At 41.6% G+C, this 27,751-nt stretch overlaps 1 protein-coding gene and 2 long non-coding RNA genes across 4 annotated transcripts in view; 2 read left to right on the top strand and 1 right to left on the bottom strand.

Moving 5' to 3' along the window:
- LOC308177956 overlaps positions 1-5,598 on the top strand; it is a 19,410-nt gene extending 13,812 nt beyond the window's left edge. The window contains exon 2 of the long non-coding RNA XR_013939516.1: positions 3,258-5,598. This is a non-coding gene — a long non-coding RNA (uncharacterized lncRNA). The remainder of the gene's footprint in view (positions 1-3,257) is intronic.
- Positions 4,829-27,120, bottom strand: SLC38A4 (solute carrier family 38 member 4). 2 transcript variants are annotated; one of them, XM_080555852.1, is made up of 17 exons: positions 26,969-27,053; positions 24,375-24,518; positions 22,648-22,878; positions 21,961-22,051; positions 20,713-20,828; positions 17,648-17,721; positions 17,420-17,512; positions 15,695-15,776; positions 15,511-15,593; positions 15,358-15,416; positions 14,683-14,961; positions 14,485-14,564; positions 13,285-13,385; positions 12,199-12,323; positions 9,659-9,803; positions 8,934-9,031; positions 4,829-7,461 (listed from the first exon to the last, which is right to left on the bottom strand). In XM_080555852.1, the coding sequence occupies exons 3-17, from the start codon at positions 22,764-22,766 to the stop codon at positions 7,360-7,362; spliced, it is 1,647 nt and encodes a 548-aa protein (XP_080411978.1). In that variant the 5' UTR covers positions 22,767-22,878; positions 24,375-24,518; positions 26,969-27,053; the 3' UTR covers positions 4,829-7,359. The 2 variants fall into 2 exon arrangements, with proteins under 2 accessions (XP_080411978.1, XP_080411977.1); XM_080555851.1 differs by lacking the exon at positions 24,375-24,518 and having other exon boundaries at positions 26,969-27,120.
- Positions 14,968-21,967, top strand: LOC308177959. Its single transcript, XR_013939519.1, has 2 exons — positions 14,968-15,115; positions 21,427-21,967. It is a non-coding gene; the product is annotated as an uncharacterized lncRNA (long non-coding RNA).
- Positions 27,121-27,751: the final 631 nt, after the last annotated feature.

Here is a 27,751-nt window from a genome sequence, read left to right on the forward strand (position 1 = left end):
CTTCCCTTCCCTTCCCTTCCCTTCCCTTCCCTTCCCTTCCCTTCCCTTCCCTCCCCTTCCCTCCCCTTCCCTCCCCTTCCCTCCCCTTCCCTCCCCTTCCCTCTCTTCTCTTCCTCTTCTTTTCCTTTCCTCTTCTTTTCCTCTTCTCTTCTTTTCTTTCTTCTTTCTTTTTCTTTTCTTCCTGATGATTTTTATGATAGGTTCTGTGAAGGGCAGGATGGGCTTGGATATTTGGGGTCATCTGCTACTGGTTTTGAATGATTTCTTGTGCAACATTTTATTTTATTTATTTTATTATTTTATTTTATTTTATTTTATTTTATTTTATTTTATTTTATTTTATTTTATTTTATTTTATTTTATTTTATTTTATTTTATTTTATTTTATTTTATTTTATTTTATTTTATTTTATTTTATTTTATTTTATTTTATTTTAATTTAATTTAATTTAATTTAATTTAATTTAATTTATTTTTTTTTCCTGTGTCCTATAGGGCAAAAATATATTCCAGATTGAAGAAGACAAAATTCTGTACCTGGCACCATGGTGCCAGAAGGCAATTCTTAGCATGTCCTGCAGGCCCTTTTCTCCTATAATTCACATTTTATTGTATTACCAATACCCTGTTGAGTTTATATTATTCACTGATAGTGAAGCCTAACGTAATATGAAAGGAAACTGAAAGTGAAACTGAAATACCTCTTTGGTGAATGGAAACAGTCCAGTTTGACTGCAGGAGAGTTTTCTTATTCTCATTCTAGTAGTTTCTTTCCTAGAATTTACAGTGATAATCCATCAAAGTATGCACTAAGTATTGTAAAAGAGTTTTCCACATATGCACATAGCCGTGAGGCCTTTCTCTGATTTGGCTTTGAATCTGGAAGATGTAAGCTAAAGGCTTTGGACTTACTTACCTCCAGTGTTTAAGTAACACAGCCTTCATGGTTGTTGTGCTTCTAAGCAGCTAGAGCACAGATTTAGCTGGTATTAGCTACACACTCCCAACTCCTGAAGTTAAGGAGGTGAGCCCTTTGCTGCTGGTGGCACGATGTCCATAACAGGGAAACAGTTTTCAGTCTCATCCAGAGAATGCTGACGATGCCCTGATCTCTTGCAGGAATACTGAACTTGTCCTTGTCTTGCTTTTGTACCTGAAGACAAGTAAAATGTTCCCATGTAACCAAAAAATCTGTTGATGACTCTGGCAGTGCGTATGAGTTTATATGAGACAATGAGCTGCCTTGATGAGGTTGCCTGACTCACCCCACCATAACTGCAATTAGACTGAAAGCAACTTGTTGTATTTACGTAGTACCGTGTGGTCTTGGGCATTGAAGACAGTTTCGGAGAAACTTGCAATTTTTGAGTAATCTCGTCTTTCATTTCCCAATAGCTTTTGGGAACACGGTTGCTTTAATTTCCCGTTGCTGCTTTAGCTGCATGTTGTGAGGGTGTTTGCACAGCTCACTGTGGGTGAAGTTAGCAGCAGTACTCAGGGTCCAGCACGTTCTTAATGAGCAATGTAAGGAGCCACATTCCCTGCAGCAGCCTAGGGTCTGACGTATGATTTCCTGGAGAGGATAATGGGGAATGTATTATTTCTATTGCGACCAGTTACTCACAGATATAAAAGCAGGGTACTTCGTTTGCTTTTAGGGTGGATTGAAACAGGTCTGAACTGTATTTTGTAGAAAGTTTATGAAATGATTTGTAGAATGAAAAAACATTTTAAGGGCAGTGGGTGCTTTAAGACAGCTTAGGCACCCTGGGTATATTTATATTGGTTCTCTGCAGGTTCCAGATATATGTAGCTGATGGAGGGAAACAGGTGGCTCCTAACCCCTGCAACAAGGTTTTGAGGACATAAGTAGGGCACCTATTTCTGTCTACTAGCAATGCATTAGGCTGAAGTGTCTCTGAATGGTGAGGAGGTGTTTTTGCAAGCCAAGGAGAGAGCACCAAGTGACCTGTAGAAAATAAATAATGTGGGGTGTCTGAAAAGGTGTCTGCCTCGGCAGCTACTGCTTCCTGGGGAAATCCGCAGATAATAAGAGCTGATGGCTTTTTTTAATGCTAAGGCTCTAATTTATTTGGGATGGACCAATTTAAAGGTGGGGATTCAAAGGACAAGTGTCAAATCTTAGTGTCTGCACTCACATTAACTCATAGACGTGAAGCTGTTGGGTCAGTTTGACCACGGCAGTATGGAAACTGGGCCAATTGCTTGAAGTCCTTGTATGAAAGCTGAATCCACCAACCTCAGACGGAGAGGATGGGATGAATCAGGTGTTCTGTGATGGAAGGGGCAGAAGTTGCACGTCTGTCAGAGAGGGAAATTGAGGCTGCCATCAGGCTTTCTGTGAGAAGGAGTCTGGACCCTACTTTTGGGAATAAACAGATAAGTAATAAATTATATGTGGACAGCCCGTTGTTTAGGACAGGGTAACTTTCCCAAGCCTTAAGACACACGTGCCAGGAGAGGTGCATGCTGTACGTAAAGATGAATGAATGCTGCAAACACTTTCCATTTGAGCACGTGGCATTTGAAGCATCTGTCTCAGAGTGTCCCGGAGAGCTCTGGCCAAGCAAATGTCCCATTATATTTAGTTTTGCTCCTGCTGGGAGATAAACACCTTCTGGTTTATTGTTAGTAACAGAACAAGGTCTCCAGGACGCTATATTTGTTTCCAAGCTATTTGCCGCTTTACGATGTGTTAGGTTTAGCACTTAGCTCACCACATCAGCAGGGGGATTTAGGCTCCGTCTGACGCAGCTCCTCGTGGTGCCCCGCTGACGAAGACGGCCACCCTGCAGCCCGCTGAGTGCCACCGGGCCAGGCCATGGCAGCTGGCCGTGTTTGTGGGCTCGCTGCAGGGCCGCAGCACATGGCGGGTGCGTGCTGGTGGTGGCTGCGTTGTCACTGCCCTCCTCTGAGCCACTGGAGGCAGCAGCTCTTTGCAGGTTTTAGTGCTTCTGAGAGCAGTTAGCACTGCATTTTTTTTTTTTTTTTAGGTCTGAATTGACTAGCTGGAGACAATATTTTTACCTGCAAACACCAACCCAGGAAGGCTGCTTAATCCAGCTGTGGAACAGGAGATTACTTGAGACCCCTTCCAGCTTCATGTCTTTTATGAAAACTGTCTTTCTCATCCAGGTTCCGAACAAGCTTGTAAAGTATTTGCAGTAAGTGATGATTTAGTTAACTAAAAAGCAGCTTCTGTTCTCCAGATGTCTTTTTTTTTTTTTTCTTTCCAGGGTGCTACTGGACACCGCCACGTACTGAGGACATGTTGAAGGGATCATCGGAGCAGCACTGAGGCCAAGCTCCATGGCAGGAATGCCAAGCTGCCACCCAGAGCTCACCCGGACCCCCAGCCAAAGCACCAGGGCTGGGAGCTGCTACCCTCAATGGAAAACCAGGCAGGTTTCCACTTGGGTCTGCCTGGGCTGCACCACAATTTTGTTGCAATAACACATTTTCGGGAAAACTTCCATTGAAATTTTAAGCGAAATGAATGGAAAATTTCCATCTCTACCGCTGACTAGACATCTTAGTGTGCACTTGCTGACTCGGTCTAATGACTATTATGTCAGCCATTGAGAACTAGCCGAGCATGCCAAGGTTTACTGAAAATTAACACCAGAGCCAGCTGCTTTGTGGCTTATCTAGTTCTGCTGACCTTCTTTCAGATAGATGTTGTTTAACATCATCTTTGATTACTTATGTACTAGAGAGGACTTTGCCCTCTAATGAGTGTCCCTTGCTCTGCTTCTTTCCAAATCCCAAACTGATATATTTATTGATAATTTTTGTTTGTTTGTTTGTTTTTATTTTTTTCCTATATCATTCCTGACATTCTTATCATGTCCATTGAATGACACAGCTTCTATGTCTGCTAGAATCCCTAATACATTTTCATTGCTTTATTTTTTCTCCTTGAAGACATCTTTTTCCTTTTCTCTAACTTCCCTCATTCACTTGCCTTAACTTTATCGTGTTTAGTTACACAAACTCCTGACGCAAGGAATTTTCAGTTCACAAAACATGAAGACAGAGCAAAGCAGAATTAAAGGATGTGTAACCACAGGGTGAAGATCCAGGAGGGCTTCGTGCCCCGGACCAGCAGCAGGGCAGGCAGAGGCGGCAGCACGGACTCCAGGCTGATGGTGCAGGAGGGGAAGTGAGAGGGTGCTGAGGGCAGCCCTTGGATGCAATGTGGGTACCATTCATGCTGTGGGAATTTAACAAGTTTTTGGGTCTACAGTGCCCCTTGGCTAGTGTGCAGGCTGTGAGTGAGGGCTAGCTGGTGTGGGGAATGCGGTTCTCACATGAGCTCATCGGTGCTGGATAGACCCATATATTTTGGGCTACAATTATACACCAGACAAATATGTAACGGCAGGAAAACCTACAGCTGCAGCGATAGGAAGCATTAATACAGAGCGGTACCATCTGGTGCGCGCTCCCAGCAGCGGCTATACTTAGCTGTTGTGCTGCGTATCCCGGCTAATCCCCTGCTCCAAAGAGCGACACATTCAGTGTCGTGCAGATAACCTCACTTTTAATGCCAGCCATTCTCTGCCCGGTGATGTCTGTACTGCTCCATGAATAGGTACAAAACAGGGTACGTAACAGGGTTGCTATAGGAAGGGGCTGCCATATCTGCTCTCTTGCTCATCTGCAGATTGGTGGATACACACCTTTCTCTCCTAAAAGGGAATACAGGTTTAGTGATGCTCATGTTCAGGCTACCAGATTGTCTCTGCTTGATTTTCCAAATATTCCTTCTCTTGCTACCCTAAAACAGAAGGAAAAAGATCTGCAGTCCTTGAACAAATCATTTATTGTACATTAGTGGATGGTTTTGTAATAAAAGTCCTCATTGTCAACATGACAGAACAAACAAGAAACTCCAACATCCACCATTCCCAGCAGTGCTAACAAGTTACTGTGCAACGCCAGCCTTATTCCCAGCATGAGCAGCAGCCGCACATTGCTGTGAACCACACGTTAACTGCAATATCTGACATTTTGCAACTCTCTACCGTTAACCCGGACACCAATAGCTTTGTGCCATGGAAAGGTAGTGACTTGTGCCATTGTCCCATGGTCCTTCTGTTACTTTTCTTGAGGTCATATATATTTTAGGTGAGCTACATGAATTCCTCAGTTTCCACATGGAGCTGCGGACTACATGTACTGTACTTTTGCTCTGAAATGAAAATGCAGACACAATTTATTCCTTCCATTCACATAACTCACTAACTCCAACAGGAAGAGAGGTGTGTGGGGGTGTATTGCTATTAACTCTAGTCCACAGTAAAAGTCTCCTCAGAAATAAAGCAACATTACTGGTATTAGTCTTCTTAAAATAAATTGTTATTGGAACCTTTTTCTTTCAAAAATGCAAAACCAGACAGCATTCCCAAGGAAGCGTGCCCCAGTGTATTAAGGATACAGTACTCAAGTGAACATAAAATAGCACCCAGAAAGATGGTAGTTGGCATGGAACACGTCTCTGATACGCTTTTCCAGTCAACCTGTATGTGTACCCACATTTAGGTACACGCACACATAGACACACATAGACACACAGAGTGGATTTTGTGTGAAACTGACAAGTGTGCAGAGATAATTTTTGTGCGCTCTTTGGCTTTCAGAGTTCACACGTGTATGCAACAGATTTCTAAGTTGGAAAATGAAAGCTCCAATAGCAGGAGCCTGGATTTGAGTAAGCATGTTAAACCCAACAGTTGCACCTTCCCACTTCTTCCCTCTGCTATGGAGCTTGTGTCACCTCTCTGACTATTCTTCCTTGGAGAAAAATAGTACAAAGTGTATATGTAGAGTGGGTACCCCACAGCACAGACAAAATTACAGTCTGGAGGGTACTGAGTGCTAATTAAACATCCTTATAACACGGAACTTCACATTTTTTTTCTCTCTCTTGCACAGCTGCATAGCACGATACATTTGAGATTATCAGTAATATCTTTTCCTTCACATGCTGTTGCTTAATTATGCATGCTGTTGGATGCTGGCATATGCATAGCCAAGCTGAGATACAGCAACAGAGTGAGTTACCCAAATTTGTGGTTTACAGTGGTAATACAGAACTTTGATGCACATATTAAAATTCTCAGGAGGAAAACATCTTGCAATTTATTGTAACATAAGTAGTAAACATCTGAATTTGTTTTTACACAGGTAATGGATAGGGTTTGCGACAGGTATATTTCAAACACTGCTGAATAAAAATGAACCTTTTACAAACCCACCAATCTAGAATGTTTTCTTCGAAATGATATTAAGTGTGTGGCTATGAAAACAGTGACACGTAAAAAAAAAATCAAAAATCATGTACCATAGGGTAACATTTTTATAACTGGAGGAAAACAAAGGATTATATACATAAATACATATATTTATATATATAGCAAATTACAGTTTCCTGCACTGAATGTTTATCAAATAGACAAGTACTGAACAATACTGGATAGGGTGCTTTGCCACACCTTGTGGTCTCCTTAAATTCCCGTAAGAATGGAAGACAAGTTTCTATGGAGGATGCAACTTGTTCAGTGATGCGATCTCACACAAGAATAAAAAAAATATTAAAGAAAACCAAAAAATCCACTCCAGAAGTGCCTGACGTTTCCAGCACAGGCATCTTTCACAGCAAAACACGAATGCTCAGCTGTTCTTCAAGCACTTGCCCCAGCACAGGGGCTCCTGTGCAAGAGAACTTTATCATCAAGTGCAGCCATCACATGCTGAGGGCGACAAATTTGGGCAACATATCTGATGCTCAGCTTTGTCCACGGTGCTTTGGCAAGCCATGCCAAAGCTGTCACCTTTCTGATAGACTGATCAGTGGGAAGCGGTCACCTTTCTGATCCCCTACAGAAACTGTACCCTTTCTCTTGGAGCTGGGCAACTGCTCCTATGTGCTTTGGGTACAAAACAAGGCACCAGCTGGTTTTCTAGCTAATTGCCTTTTCAGTGCTCTAGGAACTGTGGTTATTAATGTAATGGGAGAGGTCGAAAAGAGCAGGACCAAGCTACTGTTGAGGACTATATACACAGTTACTCTTATTTGGGTTTTGAAAATAGAAAGCATCCACACCACACATTTCATTTAACCTGGCCAGAAATGCTAAGCTCAGGTTCTTAAGGCATAAATAAGTCCTTAGTGACAAGGATGACGCAGACTCCATTGGGTTCTAGTGACCTTACCAGAAACTGTCTTCAAAATACGGCAGTTACTAGCTAGGAATAACAGTCCCATTCAGGTGTCCTTTGGAGCACACAATACAGACATTGAGGGTATAAAAAGCACTTGGTTGTCTCCACAGGTTAGTGGTGTCTGGAACTCGGGGGGTTGTAAATCCAGTCCATTACAATGAGAGTCATACTCACAATCATGAAGATTATGCCAACTATAAGAAAAATTAGAGCCTGTAATTGGAAAATAAAATTGTATTAGTGAAGAAAGTGACTGAGCAGATGATGGTTCACAGACTTTTCCATGGAAATCACGTTTATATAACACCCAGGGCCTGAATTTGGGTTGTTCTCTGGGACTAAACATAAGTAATACCATACAGGGCTATGTGCATCAAGTCAATTATATGTAGAATTTCAGTCTAAAAGGGCTGGACTTTACAAGACCAAATCTTTAAAAAAAAAAAGCAACCTCCACAGTTTTGTTAATGTGAATAATAATACAAAATATAACTGATTAATATTTTTTTTCCTTTAAAAATTGACTAATTTTCAGTGAATGTTCATTGTTTCTGCCATCAAGAACAGCTTCAGAGTTAATCTTTTTCATCCTTATCAGATAAACAGGTAAGCCCATCTCTCTTCTCTGAAGGCATTTCTGTGTATATTAAAATGATCCAGATGCTTAATTTTCCCCTTTGCTTCAGTGGGGCTTTAGCTTACCCTAATCTGTCCACACTTAACAATATTCTGCCTCACAACACAAAGATGAATATTGTGTGTGGTCTTAGAGCAGGGTATGAAATTCTAGATATACCTAGCACAGAAACACAAAGAATGAACAAAGTGGCATGAACAAATATTCAAAGTCTCTTTCTAATGATAGTTGCTCCAAAAGTTGTCTTCAGAAATCATTTTATGATAATAAACCTTTCCTTTATACTTTCATTATGTACCAATAGAAATTCTTCCATCCCAATTAATTTGCTTTCTGTGGATGTATATACAGATGTACATATGTACTGCTTACATGATGTGCCTGCATATATATTTCACCAATATCTTTTCTGATTAATTTTTCAAAGGACGTCCTCAGTGATATTGTTAAGTGTGCAGATGGCTATTAATGTGAGCATTAACGCAAGGATAAAAGGTACTGCTGCAGCAGTCCAGCGTGACATAAACTCACTCTGCGTATAAATGATAGACCTTCATACATATCTCCTGTAGGTATGTAAATCTTTCTCAGTGGAGAGCTCACGTCTGTATCACTGCATTATCTCTGCAGTACAACCTCCTTCTTAACCTTGACCTCAGATCTGCCTGTTAATCCACAGCTGGTCTTCCAGCATGGACCAACAGCTCCTTATGCACTGTTTAGGTATTATTTATACAAGTGCAGGTGTTAACTAGCGCTTAGACTGGATTAACTAAATGCCTTTTTCCAGTGATAAAAGACACACTTTAACCTAGCCCATTACTGATGTTTATTTATCACTAGCAGTGGGGCCCTAAACTCTTTGGTTTGTGCAGCCTGGCTCTCCCTGCTACTGTGAATAACACTGCCCAGCCTGTGTTTGGTGTGAGCCCCGGCCATTTGTGATCAACTGCCAGATGTTGCAGGTCAAAGCCCTAGGATTTGTGGCCAGTGAAAAGCACACACCCTCCCATCATCCTTCCTTTGCAGTCGCTGCCAGCATCCTTACCCCGATCTTCTGGGGAGACCTCAGGGACTCCTTCTTAACGAGCCGCAGGTAGAAGGCCGAGGGGAGGATGAAAATCAGCATGGTGGCAGAAGAAGCACCTGGAAGAGAAAGTGGAGCTGAGTACCATGCTGTGTGATGCACAGCTGGCATGGTGCACCTGCAAGGTGTAACAGGATGTGGGGCGTTCACACAGAGCTCTCCCGTGGCCACCCACAGCCCACATAGCTTCGATTCCAGGCTGCGGAAGAATTTGCTCTCTGGTTAGGGAATAATTTCAGTGGGCTTAATGGGGTCTGATTTGGGCCGTTTTCTTTGGAGTCCTGTGGTCCCATTTGTCTGCTGAGGCTCAGCCTCGAGGGCAGCATAGAGATATCCGAGCACTTATTTGAGTGCTCAGGGCTGAAGAAGTAGGCAGTCACTGCCTGTGATGCAGATGTCCACATGTGAGCTGGCCAAGTGGGGACAAACCAATTTTTATCAGTTTTTATACTGGCTTTATTTAATTCCTTGTTCTTCATGCAAGTTAGCAACAAAGGTGGATAGCATTCAGCTTTGCCTGTCAGCTGTTTGGTAATTCCTATGTCCCTTTTAGCTGATACAAAATCAAGTCTGCATTTATATTATTCCACTGTAAGACCCAAATGGAGAGTGTCATTCAGTCCACAAATGTAAATATGTTGTGGAAACGGTAAGCACAGTAAACAAAATGTATTTATGAAACCTACCGATAAATCCAAAGATGTCTTTAATAGTTGGGACGAAAATCACCAGCAGGTTATTAAAAGCAAGAATTACTGCTGCAATCAGGAAATGTCTTATCCAGCTGAATGGTCTTTTGGGAAACAGCAATGCACTGATAGATGAACGGATCTGTAAGATGAAAACCATCAGGGAAAGCAGTTAACAGCAGTTAATTTATCTTTGCTCTTTTAATGACCTATGCTGGTTACTTTTGCTGTGAGAAGTTCTGACCGAAGAAATGTGTTTTCAGTCTTTGACTCCCTTTATGTAAATCTCACTCTGGCTTAGGTCTTTGAGAATTGGGTTCAGAATTTAGTGCAGAAACTCAAATATTTGCAGTGTAGAAGAAAGACAAGTAAATAGGGTGTAAAATCAGGGAGATGAAATCTGTTCAACTGAAAGATGCTGATATCAGCAAAAACAACAACAACAACAAAAAAACAACTCAAAGAAGCCCCCACTATGAATACTAATCAGCAGGCAAAAAAATACATGGAATATATGAGTTTCTGTATTCCAGAACCTGATCCCTCTGAAAATCCCACAAGAGTTCTGCAATTTACTTTTGTGAGAGAAAGAGCAAGCTTTTGTTTTACTTACATTAAAAATACACATATACATATGAATATATACATATGTAAAAGCATCTCTTGCAATGTCATTTGGAAATTATATATATAACATTATATATGTATTAAAGCTGTTGCAGAGGATCCTTTTTGCTTCACTTTCTCACACAAGAAAGAGGTTTTTCTTTCCCATCAGCAGAGATGGAAAGTAGGAAAAAGGTCAGCTGCAAACCCCTTTGGTGGCAGGAGATAATCTTACTCTGAAGTACTCTGATAAGCTTAGAAGATGTGGAAGGTAGAGACTGAAGAAAAAGTGTTCTTACACTGGAAAAAAACTCAAAACGAACTTCTTTTTAGTAGTTTTAAAACAAAGCAGTTTCTGGATGAGTTTGGCAACTCAGTAAGTGTATGGAGTTCTGTCGGACTTGGAGCCTGTCATTTGGAAACACAGAATGAATTTTGCACATTTTGTTTTTCAGGTTGATGTGACAACATGTTATGAAGAAGAAGGCAGATTGCAAAACTTTTATCTGGTTCCTCAGTTGGTATAAAACCGCATCACCCCTCTGAAGAACCACTGCCTGCATTCTTGTCCACTTGCTGTCAGCATCCTGTGCATTATTCCTGCTGTGATGTTACCCCCGAAATGAAGCTATCAGACTGAAATTTTACAGTCACTAACGGTTTTTAGAGTGACTAACGCTACATAGACATATACTTAATTTTTTTTTTATAGCAATAGGATGTTTTTTTTTTCTTTTTTTTTGGGGTGGGGAGGAGGGGAGAGAGAATAAACTCTGACCACATTAAGAAAATACAAATGTAGTAGTTCATAATAAAAGCAGTCGGTACAACTATACTGCTTATTTGGAGTAATTAGATTACTAGTAATGCTGAGCTGGCTGTCCTGATGGGCCATATGAAGTTGTTTAGTATACTGGTTTTAAAGAAAATGATATTTTCTCTTTTTTTTTTTTTTAGTAGGACAATTGGTGCTGTGGTATGTAACTGCTAAGCCTCTGTACACTATTTGGATATAAAAATAATTATGCAGAGAGCTAAAAATGCAAAATACCGCATCTGACAGATAGAGGCTTTTGCAATGCTTAGCTTGTTTTCCCATGAATGGTTCTCAGCTAGTTAAGGCAAATTTAAGCACTTAAATCATTGGCTTAAATGTGACATCTGGGGCAGAGCATCAGAGCACTCTTAGCTAGATGGACTGATCACTGTGGGTGCTTTAGACCAAGGCATATTTATTTTTTTTTTTTTGCAGGCAACCTTGAATGGTGATCACTGCTGTTAAGTATTTGCCAGCGAGCCTGGAAGCAGTACATGTGCAGAGCTCGTGTTTGCATCTGGTACAGTGGATTATCTCTTAGCAGACAGAAGCACCAGGCCATGATGCAGATCAGCAGGAACCTGCCTGCAGCGTGGTGCTGGGCTGGTGTCTGCCCCCCCAAATGGGGTGCCAGCCCCCCAGAACTCACTGGCCAGCACTGACTATTTTCTCCCCAGCTGCACAGCAGCAAGAGGAAGGCACGAAGGACAATCATGGTCAGAGCCACGTGCACCCTTGTGAGTTTGGGTGCTGTAGTAGGTGCATATGTCTGTATTAGGAAATCTTGTAGGCGGTTTGACTACATCCCCAGTCCTCAGTACGCACGCTGCTGCTCTGTTAAATATAGCACACGGAGAGCCAGGGAGAGCCAGAGCGGTCGTTGCTGATTTATTTGTGATTTATTTATAAAGACTGATTTATTTCAGTCTTTCAAAGTTTGCAACCCTAGCTGTCTAAGGTTCTTGCTCTGGGCAAGCTGCATGTGAGAAAACTGACCCTCCCAAATCAACACTGGGGCCTGCTTTTCTTTATTGTTAGTTAACCTATTCTAAGTACCCACAGTTAGTGCATACTTGCTAGGCCTGATTTCAGCTCCAGCAGCTCTGTTACTCACAGGGAAAAGGACAAGGGGCACAGTCAGGGTGACAGCCACCAGCACTGCGAGGCGAACAGACAGAAGGAGGGTGTCAAATGTGTACACCTTGGTGTACGTATGAAGTAGCTCATCTTCGACTTCTCCTACAAAAAGGAAACAGAGAGGAGTTGAGTGCCTTAAGCAGTATTTGCACATGCAAAAGGGAAATCTTTATCCTGCAGCCCGACAAGATTAGCTCTGGCCCAGCTGCTGCCATCAGATCCACATTACGGGCTGGGCACGAAAGAGGAATTTTCCCAGCATGACTGATGCAACTCCATCATTCAGAGACGATGAGGGTAACACAGCTGTGAGGTGATGCTTTTGTACTCCAGCATCTCAAATGATTTTCTCAAAGTCATTAGGTTGGTGTGGAACCTGAGGCAAAAATAATTTCTCTGTTACAAAACAGAAAACAAGTAAGTCAACTGGGAACAGATCCCTGGACCTCCACCCAAGTGTCCCAGCCCTCTCACCACAGCAGTGTGGTGCAGATTGTGCTGTGTCATTCACTTCTGTGCCGTAACAGAGGAACCAACAAGGTAAAAAGAGGTGCTGTTTGCATAAACTGGTGTGCTAATATAGGGGCTACTCTGTTTACTTACCAGTTAGTCCTGCTCATCCTTATTTTCTTTACACTAGAATGGTTTGCACCTGTTTTTCAGCACAGGTGAGGCTGAATTAGTGGCGTCAGAGCCAGGGTGGGTAGCTCTTAATAGTGTTGCGTAAAGCTGTTGAACATTAGAGTATTTTTGGTTTTGCCACTCCTGGAGTTTGCAAGAGCCAAGTTTAAGGCAGCTTGCTGTCTGAGTTCACAAAACCAACTGCTCCCACTGTAGGTAGCCCTGAGACTCAGGATGGGTGAGGAGCTTGTGGCCTGGCAGCCAGATAAGTCTCACCAGTTATGCAGGAGATTACAGACAGCACATTATTTCTGGATAATGCTTGTGCATGAATCCAGCCCCACAGAAAACACATGAACACTTGAGGCTCCATGTGGTAAATCCATCTTGTCAGATTCAAAATGAGAGGGAAAATTCTGGAGAGAACAGGGTTTTGACCTACCATAGAAGGTAAGGTATCCAAAGAGACCAGCCAGAAGATACATGATGAGCATGCCGGTGATGGAGATGTTTGAGACATTCTGCATCCGCTTTCGGGAGCGACTGAAGTAGGAGAGAAAGAGTAACAGTGCTGTTCTTACAAAGCCTCTATTTGCACAAGAAGTACTCTGAGGAGCAGTAAGTTCATAGCAACTATGTGAGTTATACAGATCTCCTGAAGCTTCACAGCTCTGTGCAGAACAGCACAAAAATGAAAATTTCAATAGAATGTTTCAATAGAAACTTCACTTCTACTATTTACTTGGTGACAACATGTAGATGGGCAATGTTCTAAACATCATTATTTCTATATCAATCTCAAATAGTGTATTTTAAATAAAATATGGAGAGATTAAAATTACAGGGCTGGTAACAATAATGAGACAAGAACTTTCAGCCAGCTTTATATGAACATGCCCTTATATCTATAGAGAGCTGTTCTGCAGGTTCAAGAACCTCCTGCAGGTCAAATCCTTTCTTTAGAGATCCCTTGGTTAAAGATTTTCTGTAAGAAAATCTTCAGCTTATGGTGCCTGAGAGCAAATTCCGAGTCATCAGAGAATTTTTACTTCTGAGGTTAAACATATTAAAATAGGAGCCTTGGTCTCCTTGAGTTTTGCAGCACAACCTCCTGTAAGGTAATTCTTGTTGCTGGACAAGTGCAATTTTTTAGCCCTTCCCAACTGTCAGCTCTGTGCTAGTTTAAGCAAATGTATTTGATTTTTGATATGTGATTATCAAAACGGGCCAGCTTAAGAGTCTATGTAAGACACCCAAACCAATGGCATCCCAGGAAACTTTAAAAGTAAGCAACAGCTGACCCGGGTGCAGAACTGATTAAAATATTTTTAGAACCCAGAATTCTCTGTTTCAGCGCTGTCTGTTGTGCAGCCAAATTCCCCAGTATATTTCATGTCATTCAAAGGACTGTCCAGACTCCTTCTTTCCTAAGTAAATATCGATCAACATGTCTCTGAACAGCGGCTCTTTGTCACCCGTATCTTGACTATTAGGTGAAAGCAAAGCCGATATCTGTTTACTATGGCACACAATAAATCATTAGCGGGTGGGTGTCTACACACCAACAATCAAGGCAGAACAGGTAGAAAGTGATCTCTGCTACGGTTAACTGGAAGTATGGGACAAAATTTAAGAACCTTACTCTTTCAGTTCACTGTATATTGGTAGCACCTCAGGGTGGCATACGAATGCAAATGCCAGGATGGGTATTGCATAGGCAGTCTGTAAAATAAAGCTCCCATTAGTAAGAACGGTCACTGCTGTATCTCTGACTTTTGGCAGGCAGCAGTTTAGCTGTGGTACGAATGGCAAAAGACAAATTCTACAGGATCTCCCTTACCCGTGAGTTGAAGACAAAGTATTTGGGCTGACACAAGTCACTACTGTCGCTGTGTGCTTCATATTCTACACCACTTCTGGGGGAGGTATCTCTCGGCTCCTCAAGGCCTGGCATGTGCCCAGCTGTGTTGTCCATCATGAAATTCACACCAGAGCTGAATGACTCATTTGGTAACATGACCAGGTGCATTGGCACTGTGTGGTTGGTGGCTGTCCAGTTTTCAACCCCGTGCTCCATGATGGGGAGAGGACAGGGTATTTGGGATTTCTTGAAGATTACCTGCAAAAGAGTAGACAATGTCATCTGAAGAGTACTACCATAAGAAATTACATTTATACCCATGATAAGCCAACAGGAATAAAAATAGACACACAGAAGTGAGAGGAGAAAGAGAGGGGGCAAGAAACAAAGTGCTATCACTTCTGCTTCTCGTGTGAGTATTTGTTGTTACTCTAGTTCTGTCATTGCCCTGCTTTATATTTCATCCTTTCAAGTGTTGCTTTTTAGGCTGATTTTTTAAATCTGGTTTCGTTCAGCACTAGCCTTGTTGATTTGATTCACTTGCAGGTGCTATTCTAACATCCACAATAAATTGTTATGGTAAGAGATTTAGCAGTGTTGCACAGTTTACAGGCACTGTATTTGCTTAGAGACAAGTCCTGAACAGTAACCTACCACACTGACAAAGAAAACCATGCAGGTCAGTGAAAAACCACTCGTATAACCAAGATAACCTGTGAAGCAAGAAAAAATATACAGTTCATCAGCATATAAATTCACAATCCTAACAGAAATAAGAAAAGAGGTTAAGTGGGATATTAACCTTACCTAAGGTTTTTAGAAGGGAGAGGGGAAGAATAACCCCAACTGTTACAAGTATAACGAGGTAGTTCCCATTTAGGTACCATTCTCTGAAGAGAGGGAATTAAAAAAAAAAAAGAAAAAAAAAATTATCATTGACACTGAAGTGAAAAATTTTCATCTAAGGGTCTGGTTGGACAAAGGTACCTACCCAGAATTCTCCTCGAGTTTCATAAATGCTCTGATCACTTCAGGGAGTTCGTATTTAATAATAAAGAGGTAGCTTGACATTGCTGAAAAACAAGCAAACACCTTCAGGGAAAACAGTGTAATTCCAACAAAATAATTTTTTTAAAAAAACATTGATGCTATATGAAAAGCATACAGTTTCAATAAGTCAGTTTTTGCTAAAAATGGAGAAATGAGTTTTGTTCAAATAGCAGTGCAAATAAAGAAAAGGTATGTTCTCTTGATATTGTTCTTTTATAAACATATCCTGAATGACGTCTAGCATTTAGCCTTAGAATACAATAGTCATTACTGAACTAACAACATACTCTAGTCACTGTTATGAAATTTACACTTTCAAAGTTTCTTTTGCTTTTCTGCTCTGTTTTTCTGGTGGACACTATCCATCTACTTTTTGTAGTAACTTTGGTTGTCACTTCCTCAAAACCTCTTTGTCTCCCTTGTGCCGTCTATTTCCAACTTCTTTCTTCCAGTACTCTACTCCACATATCTAAAAAGCTAGTTTTCAAGATTCATGGTAGAAGGGTCGACTTCTATATATCTCATTGAAATCTACTTGCAGAAGGCATGCTTTTTGAAAGTTATCTTACATGGGCCACAGAGAGTTCCTTGGACACCTATGGATCAACCTAGACAGTAAGTTGAATACCACTGGACTACAGGAACAGCTATTCCTCTCGCTCAGGGAAACATTCTTCCTTCAGTTCAACCACATTTGATATCCAGGCTTGGGGAAGGAAAGGAAGACCATGGACTAAGGCCTTTTATGAACACAATCAGAAAGTGTTTCAGTAGAGAGATATGAACCACCTCTGTCTGGGTAGTAAATTTGCTCCAAAACGACAGTAGAAATTTGTTACTAAAGCTTTGCAAAACATTCCAAATTCCACGACAGAGACCAGAAAAAGATCTGTTGACTAATACTTTATTAGTCAATGGTAGTATATATAATGATACTAATGCAACTTATGTCAACTACCTCTCCTGAAGAAATCTGGAAAATATGTACAGACTCCCCTAAGCTTTCTAATATAGTGTTCTCCAGTCTCCTATAAGGGTTTCTCCCTGTGTATTAAAAGGAAATAAGCTTTGGTGCTTGAACATGCAGTCCTTCACCTGCTACTTATGCCTGCAAGTAAATGGTCTCCATTCTGAGAGGATGGAGGTTACTTGATAGATATTTCACAGGAAGTATCCTTGTGGATGAATACTTTCAACGATCATTCTCAACCACTCAACATCTTGGAGAGATCAGAGTCTAGATATGTTTTCAAGCAGAGAATTTATTTGGAAAATGAATTACTGAAGAGCTTTTCTTCCCTGGAGAAGTCAGAGCCATGGGCTTCTCCTTTTAGGTGGGATTCATCTTTTCTGACTTGAGGAAGATGTCTTGTCTGAGCCATGGACAATGAAGAGAAATGGACAAGCCAGGTTAGTCATCACTGAAGTCTCTGCATTGCTCATGCAGAGATCTCGGGCAACTAGCTTTCACCAGGCACTGACGTGTCAGATAGCTAAAACAAAGCAAGAAGAATTCCTCCTGCCTTTCTGTATTAAAAAGATAATGCATATTGTACCCTTCTCATCTCTGATGCTGTTTAGTCAGAGAGAGGAGAGAAAGTACTTGTTTTCTGTAGAAAAGCATTGGAGGGTAGAAAACATTTTTCTAAAAACTTTTTACCCTTACCTCCAATATTTTGCATCGTAACTGAAATGAAAACACCACACTTCCCAGGCCATCCAAATGCCTTTTCCCCCAGTTTTTCATATATTAATGAGCCTGAAAAAATAATAAAAAATAAAAATAAAAGTAAACATGGGCCACTACATTAGGTAAACTTGATGAATTGCATTCCAAGGTAAAAAATGTGAATGTAGTAAGGACTTTTGATCAGTCACAAGCTGATCCTCATACCTCCTTCTTTTGATGTCTTTAGTAAGAGGTGGATGGAGTAGAGTGACAGTATTGCTACGCTAAGCAGCAGAATTCTGCAAGGCAAAACAGAAATCAGAATCCCATGTAAGACATCAGAAACACTCAATTTGAATGTATCCTTGTTCTCAAATTTTTACATCTTAGTAAGACTCAACTAAAGTAAATTGATCTCTGTGCAAGAGTCAGGTCTTTGGTCTCTTACCAGCTCATTGACCTCTCCTTTAAATCTCTCTAGTAATGCAGATTTAAACAAACAAACAAAAAAAAACCACAACCAACCAACCAACCAACTAAAAAAGACGACAAAAAACCCCAACAAATCCAGAACTGTGTGACAACTTCACTGCCAACTTATGCCTAGACTTCTGCCATTTTATCAAGTAATCATGAAGTTGTAGAGCTTAGCTTTAAATGTACTCTTTGCAAATTACATAAGAAATCTTCCGTGATGCTAAAATGTGGCATGACACTGGAAAACCTGTTTTTGGAGAGTTTGCAGCATTCTCTTCGAGCCTAGTCTGCTTAAAGGTACTGGTGCCTCCCTTTGTCAATTCTGATTACTGACACATTCCTTCTACATAACATTTGCACACTAAGTGATTTCAGCTATCACCCTCTCACAAAATACTGGCAAAGACTGTAGCTTTGTATGACATTTTTAGGGCACAGAACTATGGGCAGCATATCTTATTACCACAACCATCTTGTTGTCAGCTTGCACAAGTGTTGGGCAGAAGGGGACATGATGACAACATGACAGAGCTAGGAAATTCCTACTCTACTGATGTCCCTTACTCCATGGCTGAACAGGAGGTTGTGCCCACACCTTTTATTCCACTGAATGCAAGGTTTGGTATAAATATGGGAGACACTGATGGCTAAGTTTGTAAATGTATTATAGTCTAAGAGGGGACATAGGTGTAGGGGTCAGGTGATGGTCTCCAGACCATGTTTCCTTCTCCAAGAGAGACACTCAACACTAGAGGCTTCATGTGAGTGGGGTTGTCTCTCATGCTGTGGGTTCATGGTATACAGAAAGGGGTGATCATGTCTGAGGTTGCAGTGTATCATTCCAAGATGGCATCTTTCTCAAAGGCACCCATGCAGCTGCTATGCAGAGGCATGGTCTCCAAGTCCTGACACATGGGGTGCAGCTATAGTAAACTAAAGCCTACCTGGTGACACTTGCTAAACACTGCCAGGCAGCAGAAGAGACTTTCTGGTGTGTGGCCCATGCCAGTGGAAACCTTCCCCATGGAAGAGGAGGATGTAATGGGAGCTGCTGGGGAGCTTCTGAGTTTTAGAAGCCCTCTTCTTGGCTTTACTGTGTAGAAAATCTTCCAGCACGAGAGTAGTTGGGCAATATGAGAACCATAAATTAACTGCTGCCAGCATAGTCTAAATTAGAATTAATGTACGTCAGCTTCTATTTAGTAGATGGAATTTTTCTGTCCCACTGACATGAACGTCATGATCCGACAGAGGAACCTCTGGCAAGTGGATACATGCCATGGGGGTAACAATATCCCTACAGAGTTCTGCAATTTAAATAAAACTCCTTCCTCCACCAGAAGAGAGAATGTTCTCATGCACAAAGTATGGAAGTAGAACAGAAAAGAAAATGAGCTGCAGGGTGGAGACATCCTTTGTTTTTTACTATATAAGACTCCATAGGGTTGCTGTGGCATTACTGCAGGCTTGCCAGCAGAGCACTTCTTTAGCACTGCCAGCAGAGCTAATGTCATTAGGTTCACATCCGACTTTTTTTCAGCCACTCTCGTGAATGAACAGAGCCTGAAGAATAAAAATATTGCAAAGGGAATGTGTTTTTTTTTTCTTTTTTTTTTTTTTTCTTTTTTTCTCTCCACAACAAGGCTTGATATATCACATTTTTTCTTGGAGTGATAATTTATGGTATATCGGTTAGCATGAGTGCTCAGAGAAAGTTGGGGGAAAAAATCATACATTTTCCAGACTCTAATGCAGTCACTTGTAGAAGTAGGTTCCCTTTTTGTGTCTGTAAATCCTATATCTAAATCATTCAAGTGCAGGTGCTGGGAAGTACTTACCCAGGAGAGTGGCAGCATTTGCATCTACAATTAATTTTCAGTTATAGATTCTACTGGAAAAAAACAGGAGGTGTTTCTTAGCAACTGGAAGCAACGTGTAGCATTTCAAATGCTGTTGCTGTTCTAGTTAAACAACCTCCAGAAGAAAGAAGCCACACAGAGGTAGCCATACAACCTGATTTAAAGGCTTGTTAAGAATTCAGTAATGTATAACAATGGCCTATTGTCATATGGTACTGTCATACTGCATTCCAGCCTAAAAGGGGGATTAAAATTAAGGGCCCCAGTTAAGATTAAAAATGATTATTAAAACCAAACCAAACCAAACCCACAAACCTTTTGTAGTCTCATTTGACAGGGTTAGCCATAGATTAAAGAACTTCACAAGACTACCTGTTACTGTCTATCAAAACCCATTCTGTATAGACACTGCGTGTCAGCCGCATACCTCTGCAGTCATCTATGCACACCAAGTACAAATAGACTAGAGGAGCAGCACCAAATCTGAATAAATCTGTGCATGTCTTTGCATTCAAAGCCTACTGCCATTTCAGACTTGTATCAAATATTCTTCTCCCATTTCTACATAGTGATTGGATAGTTAGGATGATGTAAATATATACTTCATGTGTGATTTATTGCCCTTGTAGGATTCCCATACTGAACCAGCAAGATTGCTGTTGTTATTTTGAGACCAATATACTGTTCTGCCCCTCTATTTTTTTTTGGACTACACAGCATCAATGGACAGTTGTGTTCCTGAAACAAAACAGGGCTAAAGAAAAACAAAAAAGGTTTGTCAGCAGTGGATGGCTCCTTGCAGGGCAGCTAAAATGTTTTCATTATAGAAGGTCTTACAAAACATTTCAGCTAACAAAACATGGCTCTTAAGCTTAACTTACCTCTCTAACCACCTCAAAAAATAGCTCTAGCTCACTGCTTGTATGGTATTCACTTTTCTCTCTATGTACTTACACGAAAAGGATAATTCCTGTGTTGGCCATGGCATAGGACAGCCCTAAGATGCCGCTGCCCATAATGGCATTGCTGAGGTTGAACGAGGACATGCCAAAGGAAGCTCTGCCCCGGTGCTGTAGGGAACAAGAAGAGACATGACAACTAACTTGCATTTTACTGAGCGCAGTGGGCTAATTGTCCTCACTGCTGTTTTTCCCTCTATTGCTCTCTTGATCCTTAAAGGTGGAGCCTTGCGAAGCCAACAGTCTGCTGAGGTGAGATAGCCACAGCTGGCTGACTGCTGACCAGCCTCTATAGAAACATGTGCTGCTATCTAATAGATTTCCCAGTTACTGGTTTGACAAGTTCAGATGATTTACTTAAAAAACAATTCAACCAATTCCTGAGTTTTTCTCCAACTAGGATGTATTACTTTCTCTATGGAGCTAAAAATGTGTCAGGGGGCAGGGTGGGGTGCGAAGGAGGAAGATCCATGTGGCTCAGGTGGGGGGAAGGAGAGTGGAGAGGACAAAAAACAGGAGGCAGGAGTTGGTGTGTGAGGGAGTCACACCTGCTGCCAAGTGGGAAGGGATGGGGGAATCTGGCTCTTAATTTTAGCTTGCAGTTACAAAGAATATTCTTTTCTTTAATCGAATGGTTTCATTTGAACAATCCTAATAAAATATGTAACATGACCAGTAACATAATTCCTTTCTTTGTCATCAACTTCAGGATAACTTTGAATAATGTTGAGCAAAGATAACCACAAACACACCCCAGAAACCTTTGCTGTCTTGCCATTTGCCTGTGGAGTTGCCTACAGAGCTGGAGGAACACTGCGCCTGTCGTGTTCAGCACTGCGAAGTTGAACATGAGTATCCCCTCTTTCAAGGAAGGCGGATAGGTGTAGTTTCACTTACACGGATGCTGGAAACAAGCAGTACAAAAGCTAGGGCCCACCTCTAACTAGAAATGGACAGCCCCAACCCATGCTGGACATCCTGGGTAGTACAACACAGTTGTCCTACTGAGTCTGAGTGTGATCTGAGGAGTATTTCTGATTGCTTGGGAAGGGAAGACCCAGCTTTACTTGCAAGACAACAGAAAGAGTTTGCTGCACTAACTGTTAGAAAATGTATTTACTCTTCCAAAGCCAAGATTATGCTGATCAAGCTCCAGAGTAACTTCATTTACTGAAACGTTTGGAAAATGATTCAGGTCAACATGATTTAATTGTAATTACCCTTAAAAATGAATAAAACTTACATATTCTTCATTGTAGTCTTCCAATTTCTTTTTACCCAGATATCCATTTGTAAGGAACTTCTGACTTTCTGCATCATCACTAGCAAATGGACTGAACACAAAGAAAAATACGAAAACATTAGATAAGGCTTATGACACGTGTTCTGTTTAAGCAGTGACTTTTGTTATTAGGGGAAACTTTCCTTTGACATTGCAATGTATATTTAAAAGTCCTCCAGAAAAAAACAAAACAAAACAAAACAAACAAAAAAAAACACTTTTTTTTTCTCTTGTTGCCCTCTACCCCATGCCCTGGCCAGGGCTGCCCCTCTCTCGAATGGCTGCAGCACGGTGGGAATGTGCTCAGCTCGCAGTGCATTGCGTGCATATCAGTTTACACATCGGTTTGTGTGGCTGGGGTGGTTGGGAGTTGCCAAGCGAGTGCTCAGGGCTGGGAGCCTGGAAAGGTCACTCCAGGCAGTGGCCAGCACAGGGCACCCTGGGCTGCCCCTGTTCTGCTGGGCACCGCATCTGTCGAGAGCAGAGCGGGGAGGCTTGGTGCAGTGGGAAAGTGCTAGCTAAACAATCACACTAATTTCAGCATATTACCTAGGAAACATTTTGAGTCCCAGATGCCATTGGTGAAGCTCGTTTTTCGATTACTGCTTTTTAGCCTTAACAGAAGAGCCTTCCCATTTAAACGCTTACCTCCCAATTGCAGCCTTTTCTGAATCAACCAGCTCCGTGTAGTTGTCTTCGAGGCTTTCCCCGCTGTTGCTCTGATCGTCGAGCTCGATGTTGACTTTTTGCAGCTCCATGCGATCCATTAGAGTGGTCAGCGCTTTCCAGCACACACACTCGCTCCTTCAGGGTAAACAGCACTGCAGCGCCTGCCTGCCGGTTCTCCCTACCATGGGGGGGCTGCCAGAACACTCTGTTCTGCAAACAACACACAACAGGACTCATTACAGTTTTCCTCAAATTAGATAAACGAGTGTGAAGCGCTGGGTTTGTGTTTGTTCTCTGTAATAGCATTAGGAGGGGAGGCTGTTGCAGGCTGGGAAAATTCTGGGCAAGCATAATGTTCCTTTATGTGCCAGCACTTGGCCCCTCTGTCTCCCTTGAAATTGTGGAGAGGGCAGTGGCCAATAGATGCACAGCGGATGCCCAGCATCTGGCAACATTACAGAACCAGAAGAAAATAGTTACTGGAATTGCTGCTTTTGCATTGCCAGTGATGGCTATGCAGAAGCTCTCACTGTTAGAAATGAAGGGAGTATATCAGGGTTTCACTACCATTGCTTCAAAACATGCATACACTTAAGGTAAATCCTTAGTGTTTTGAATCATTTGTTATAAGATGAATATTGTCAATTTTAAATGTCTTGAGGATTTCTCCCCTTCACTGGGTTCTGTCTGAGAAGGCGACAATCTCTGCATGATCTACTTTGATAATGAGGAGGTGCGGTTCTGATACAACAGTTTCTGTTCTTCAGGATATCTGTGTCTAATCCTTACCTGTCCCACAGCTGGGAGATCTGTCTCACACAGGGTTTTAAACAGATATAAGATTCGTGATCTTTACCTTTGTCATACAAATTCCTGCTTTTAAAATTCATATGAACAAATGCTCAGCTCTCTCTATGAATTGAGGGAAAATGTCCAAATCAAAGTTACAAAGAGGACTTCACCCCCAGGATTTCAGCTCTTTCTTGTTAGTCTCATCTTCTGAGACATTTACTTTCATTTGCTCATTCCCACATTCAGGAGGAAAACATTCTGCAAGAAACTTTGCAGTTTTACAGTACTCTTCCCTTCCCCAAGATACTCCTCGAGGCACCTTACATCTCTATTTCACAGCTGGGGAGACAATGGAACACAGCAGGAAGGGGAGCGAGCAGAGATCAGGTAGCATGGTAATTGCTGGCACACCTGGGGCCAGCCCTGCAGCCTCCTGGCACTTCACCTTCTGCCTCACAGTCAGGCACACTGGCTGGATCCATTACCTTTTCCACAAATGTCACATGCTAAGTACAGACCAATGCTACATAACAACAATATCAGAAAACATTGCAACTAATAATTTCCATGTCTGGCCCTCTGTAGCACTGAACCTGCAATTATTGAATAGCCTTTTTCCTGGTTTTTCATTTGTGGATGTATATATCCTCTCTTGAGGACCAGACCTCCACTAGCCTCTGCTGTTGATCACATGCTGTCCTTAAGAACATCTACAAATGTATTTGTAGTGATAAAATTTTAGAATGCATGGGCTTAAAATGTAAACACAAACTTTACATACCAATCCTGGAAGCTAAAACCGACCCTGGGCCAGAAATTAAAGTCAGCTTCCTTACTTCTCACTAAAACCATCCACCCAGAGCAGACAACCGAAAAGGAAAAGCAATATCACAGTGCATTAGGAGATTTCCTACCAGAGGACGCGGCTCTGTTTACTCCTTTCTGCTGCCACTCGGGGAGTGCGAGCGAGGGCGACGAGCGCCCGCAGAAGCAGGGCAGGCTCACGTTCCAGCGACCCGGGGATTCTGCCCAGTCGGGGTATGAATAACGCCAGGAGACTAACAAAATTAAAAAAAAAAAAAATCCAGACCCTCCCAGCTGTGGCTTCATTCACTGAACTGTCTTCAAATGCAGATGCTGCCCTGTCCAGGGAACAGAGTCCTTCCAGCTCCTGAGTCTTATTTTTAATCTAATGTGTAAAAGTCAAGCAGGCACATCTGCCTGTGCTTAGCCCTGCTCTGATAAAAGGCACGCTACCAAGTGCTCGTTGGAGAAATGTCTTTTCCAGGAGCGGCAGTCCAAAATATACACATCTTCAAAGAGTTGGGAAACAGAAAAAATAAGCCAAAAAAGTTTCCAGGAGTTAAGTTACATAGAGGTTAGAATGAGCAAGAAATTCTGTACAGCATAGCAAACACAGTTTGGAAAGGGGAGCAAAAATTGACCAGAAATATGCGTTACAGAGTAAGAATCATTTGGACATTGTCCTGTCAAACATTTACACAATGAGTAATCTGATTTATGGGCGTCATCACAAGAGGCTGTGGAATCACTGCATAAAGCAGTGATTTTCAATATACATTTTTTAAAAATATGTGAATTCCTAAAAGTCTTCCAGTGAAGGTGCAAACACTTGGGTGGCAAAATTAAGTCTATTGAGAACTCGTCTGCTTGCAGTTGTCACTTTTTAGAGAGCAGTTGGTAGAGCTCCAGGGGTCTGCACAGCTGTGAGCTGAAAGCCATTGGCATAAATGTGGGCAGGATGAGACCCATCAAACAGACTCAGCGCTAGGTTTGAATCCTGCTAATAACTTTGACATTAACTACAACCAAGAGTGTCTTTGATCTTCTGTAGGACTTGGCAGAGCTGTCCCTTAGTCAGTGGAAATCCATTTCCTGATGCTCCCAGCATTGCAAAATACCCACAAAACTGAAGGGTTTGGGAGGATGTTGAGGTCTCGCGTGCCAGTAACATGTGCCCCCCATGTACTTAGAAGGGGCAAGCAAAGCAAGGGGGGACCACTGCCACCCCTTTGCATGACCACACAGTCCTTGGGTCGCCGTTCTACCTGTGAGACATTATTTAGGAGCTGGGGGATGTGCTAGCTGGCTACACTGAGAATAAAATCCTGGCTGCAGCAGCACACTGCTCCCAGCCCAAGCCCCCTGTATGGGCTGGTAGATGGGCATGGGCCGGGGCCAGGGCCAGCGCCAGCACAGCAGGGCATGGCCACCAAGGCCAGTCAGGCCTGCGCCCTGCCAGAACACAACTCCTCCCATGAGGTGATTTTCAGGCAAGCCAAAGGTCATCTGCTTTAGCTCCCCAGTGGTTTAATGCTTTCTGCTTCAGAATTGTGAATTTGGCACCTAAAACCCATTGCAGAAACCTAAGAAACCTAAGCCCATCAAAATCTACCCAGCTTTGTCTTACTACAGAGTAATTTTGTAAGTTTGAAAGAAAGCAAAAATCTCTTCACTTCTTTCTCTTTCAGTTAAAATCAATACGTTTTCCCTCTTTGGTTACACGCAAGAAAAATCTCTTAGCTCTATGACATTCCTTAAACTTGGCTTTCAATATGGTGATGCATTTGCTGCTTCCTGTGGCATTCTTCTAAACAGAAATATTTTTCTGAAAGTATTGCGTTAAAATGGAAATACTGGTTGCAGAAGAGATTAGCCTATTATTAGAGGAAAGTTATTCCTTCCTATACAACTATTTTTCTGTTCAAATACAATTCTGTTTTGTTATTAAATAATGGTTTTCAGAAATGACTCAGAAAATGATGATTTAAAAAAAATTTTTTTTGGCATCTGATATCACAACGTTATTGATTTCCATCTGGTCTGCTCTTTGAACATTTAGAGAAGGGACTACCACCAGACAAATCGTGCCAGGTCACAGATATGACTAATAACATTTTTGTGGGTTTTGCAGTATCAAGATTTGTAAGCTCCACCATGGTATCTGATTTAGCACACTTTGCCAGATTCTTCATCTTCATGACAGTGAGTTTACAATGTTATTGCCTGCACAGCTATTTAAAAATGAAATAAGTGTTATCACTGTGAAATAAACAATTAAAATGCAAAGCCCGTTTCCACAAATTCATTTATTTACTGGAATGTTAGCCAAGTAAATCAAGAGCCTTGAAGTCAGCCAAAGGCTCCAAAGGAAAGTGAGCATTTATTTCTTAATTGTCTGGTCAATTTCAAACAACTCCTGCAACTTCTCTGGTTGCTTACATTTTGTTTGTCCATATTAAAAAAACAAAACAAAACAAAACAAAACAAAAAAACAACAATGAAAAGACTAAATTTAATTCCTGACGAAATACCAAACATACTTGCCAACATCAACTGCTATGTCAGTAAATCTTAAAAAGCCCATCCTTCAAATTACACTTAAATTTACATATTAATTGCATTTCTAATTCTCAGTTTTTGAAGACGTGGACAGTGTCTAAAATACATTGATCATGCATTGTAAAGGAAAAAGTTTTAGGTTTACCTCTGAGCCAAGCTGGTTCTCTTGCTTGCTTGCTAAGCAGGTTCTGTCTTTTAGGATTTGCACCTGTAATGAAAAGTTTGCTTATGTGCAACCTAGAGCAGTTGGACAGTGATTTAAAGACAAATGGGAGTGTATCAGATGAGCCAATCAACATCTGCTACACCCCAACAACTCCCTTTCACAAATTTGCGTCAGCTCTTTTTTAAAAAAAGGGGAAAAAAAAAAAAAAGAAGAAAGGTAAATCAGTTTATTGGAGCACACTGAGGGCAAACATCTCCGTTACCAGAGCTATTTGCTCTCAGAGCTTAGCGCTATTACAAAATGCATCTCTGCAGAACGTTTCACCCAGGCTCGATCATGCTTTCACTTGATAATCTTGAGTTTTGAACCACCCATGCACATTAAGCTTGCAGCAGCACAGTAGCAATATGCCTTGAAAATGGCGTTTGGGAGAAGTAGCTGAGGGCTCCCACATGGCTCTTATCTCTGCAACTGCAGAGACACCTCTCAAAACGGCGGCGGGGTGTGCGGCAGGGCTCAGTCAGAAGCGAGTGCTTTCAACCAGGCTGGGTGACCTATGGCTTAGTTTCCCAGTTGAAATATTTACCTTTAGAGCAATTGTGGCGGTGTGTGTCAAGTGACAAATGCTATTCATTTAACTGCAATATAGACCCGTGGAGAACTACTTCATTATCTGCGATGTGACTGCTATGCTTCAGAATTTAAAACCTTTTATCCAATTATATAATGACTATAATTAAAAAACAAAACAAAACAAAACCA

The sequence above is a fragment of the Anser brachyrhynchus genome, assembly GCF_964034855.1.
Source record: "Anser brachyrhynchus genome assembly, chromosome: 1".
Taxonomy (NCBI): Eukaryota; Metazoa; Chordata; class Aves; order Anseriformes; family Anatidae; genus Anser; species Anser brachyrhynchus.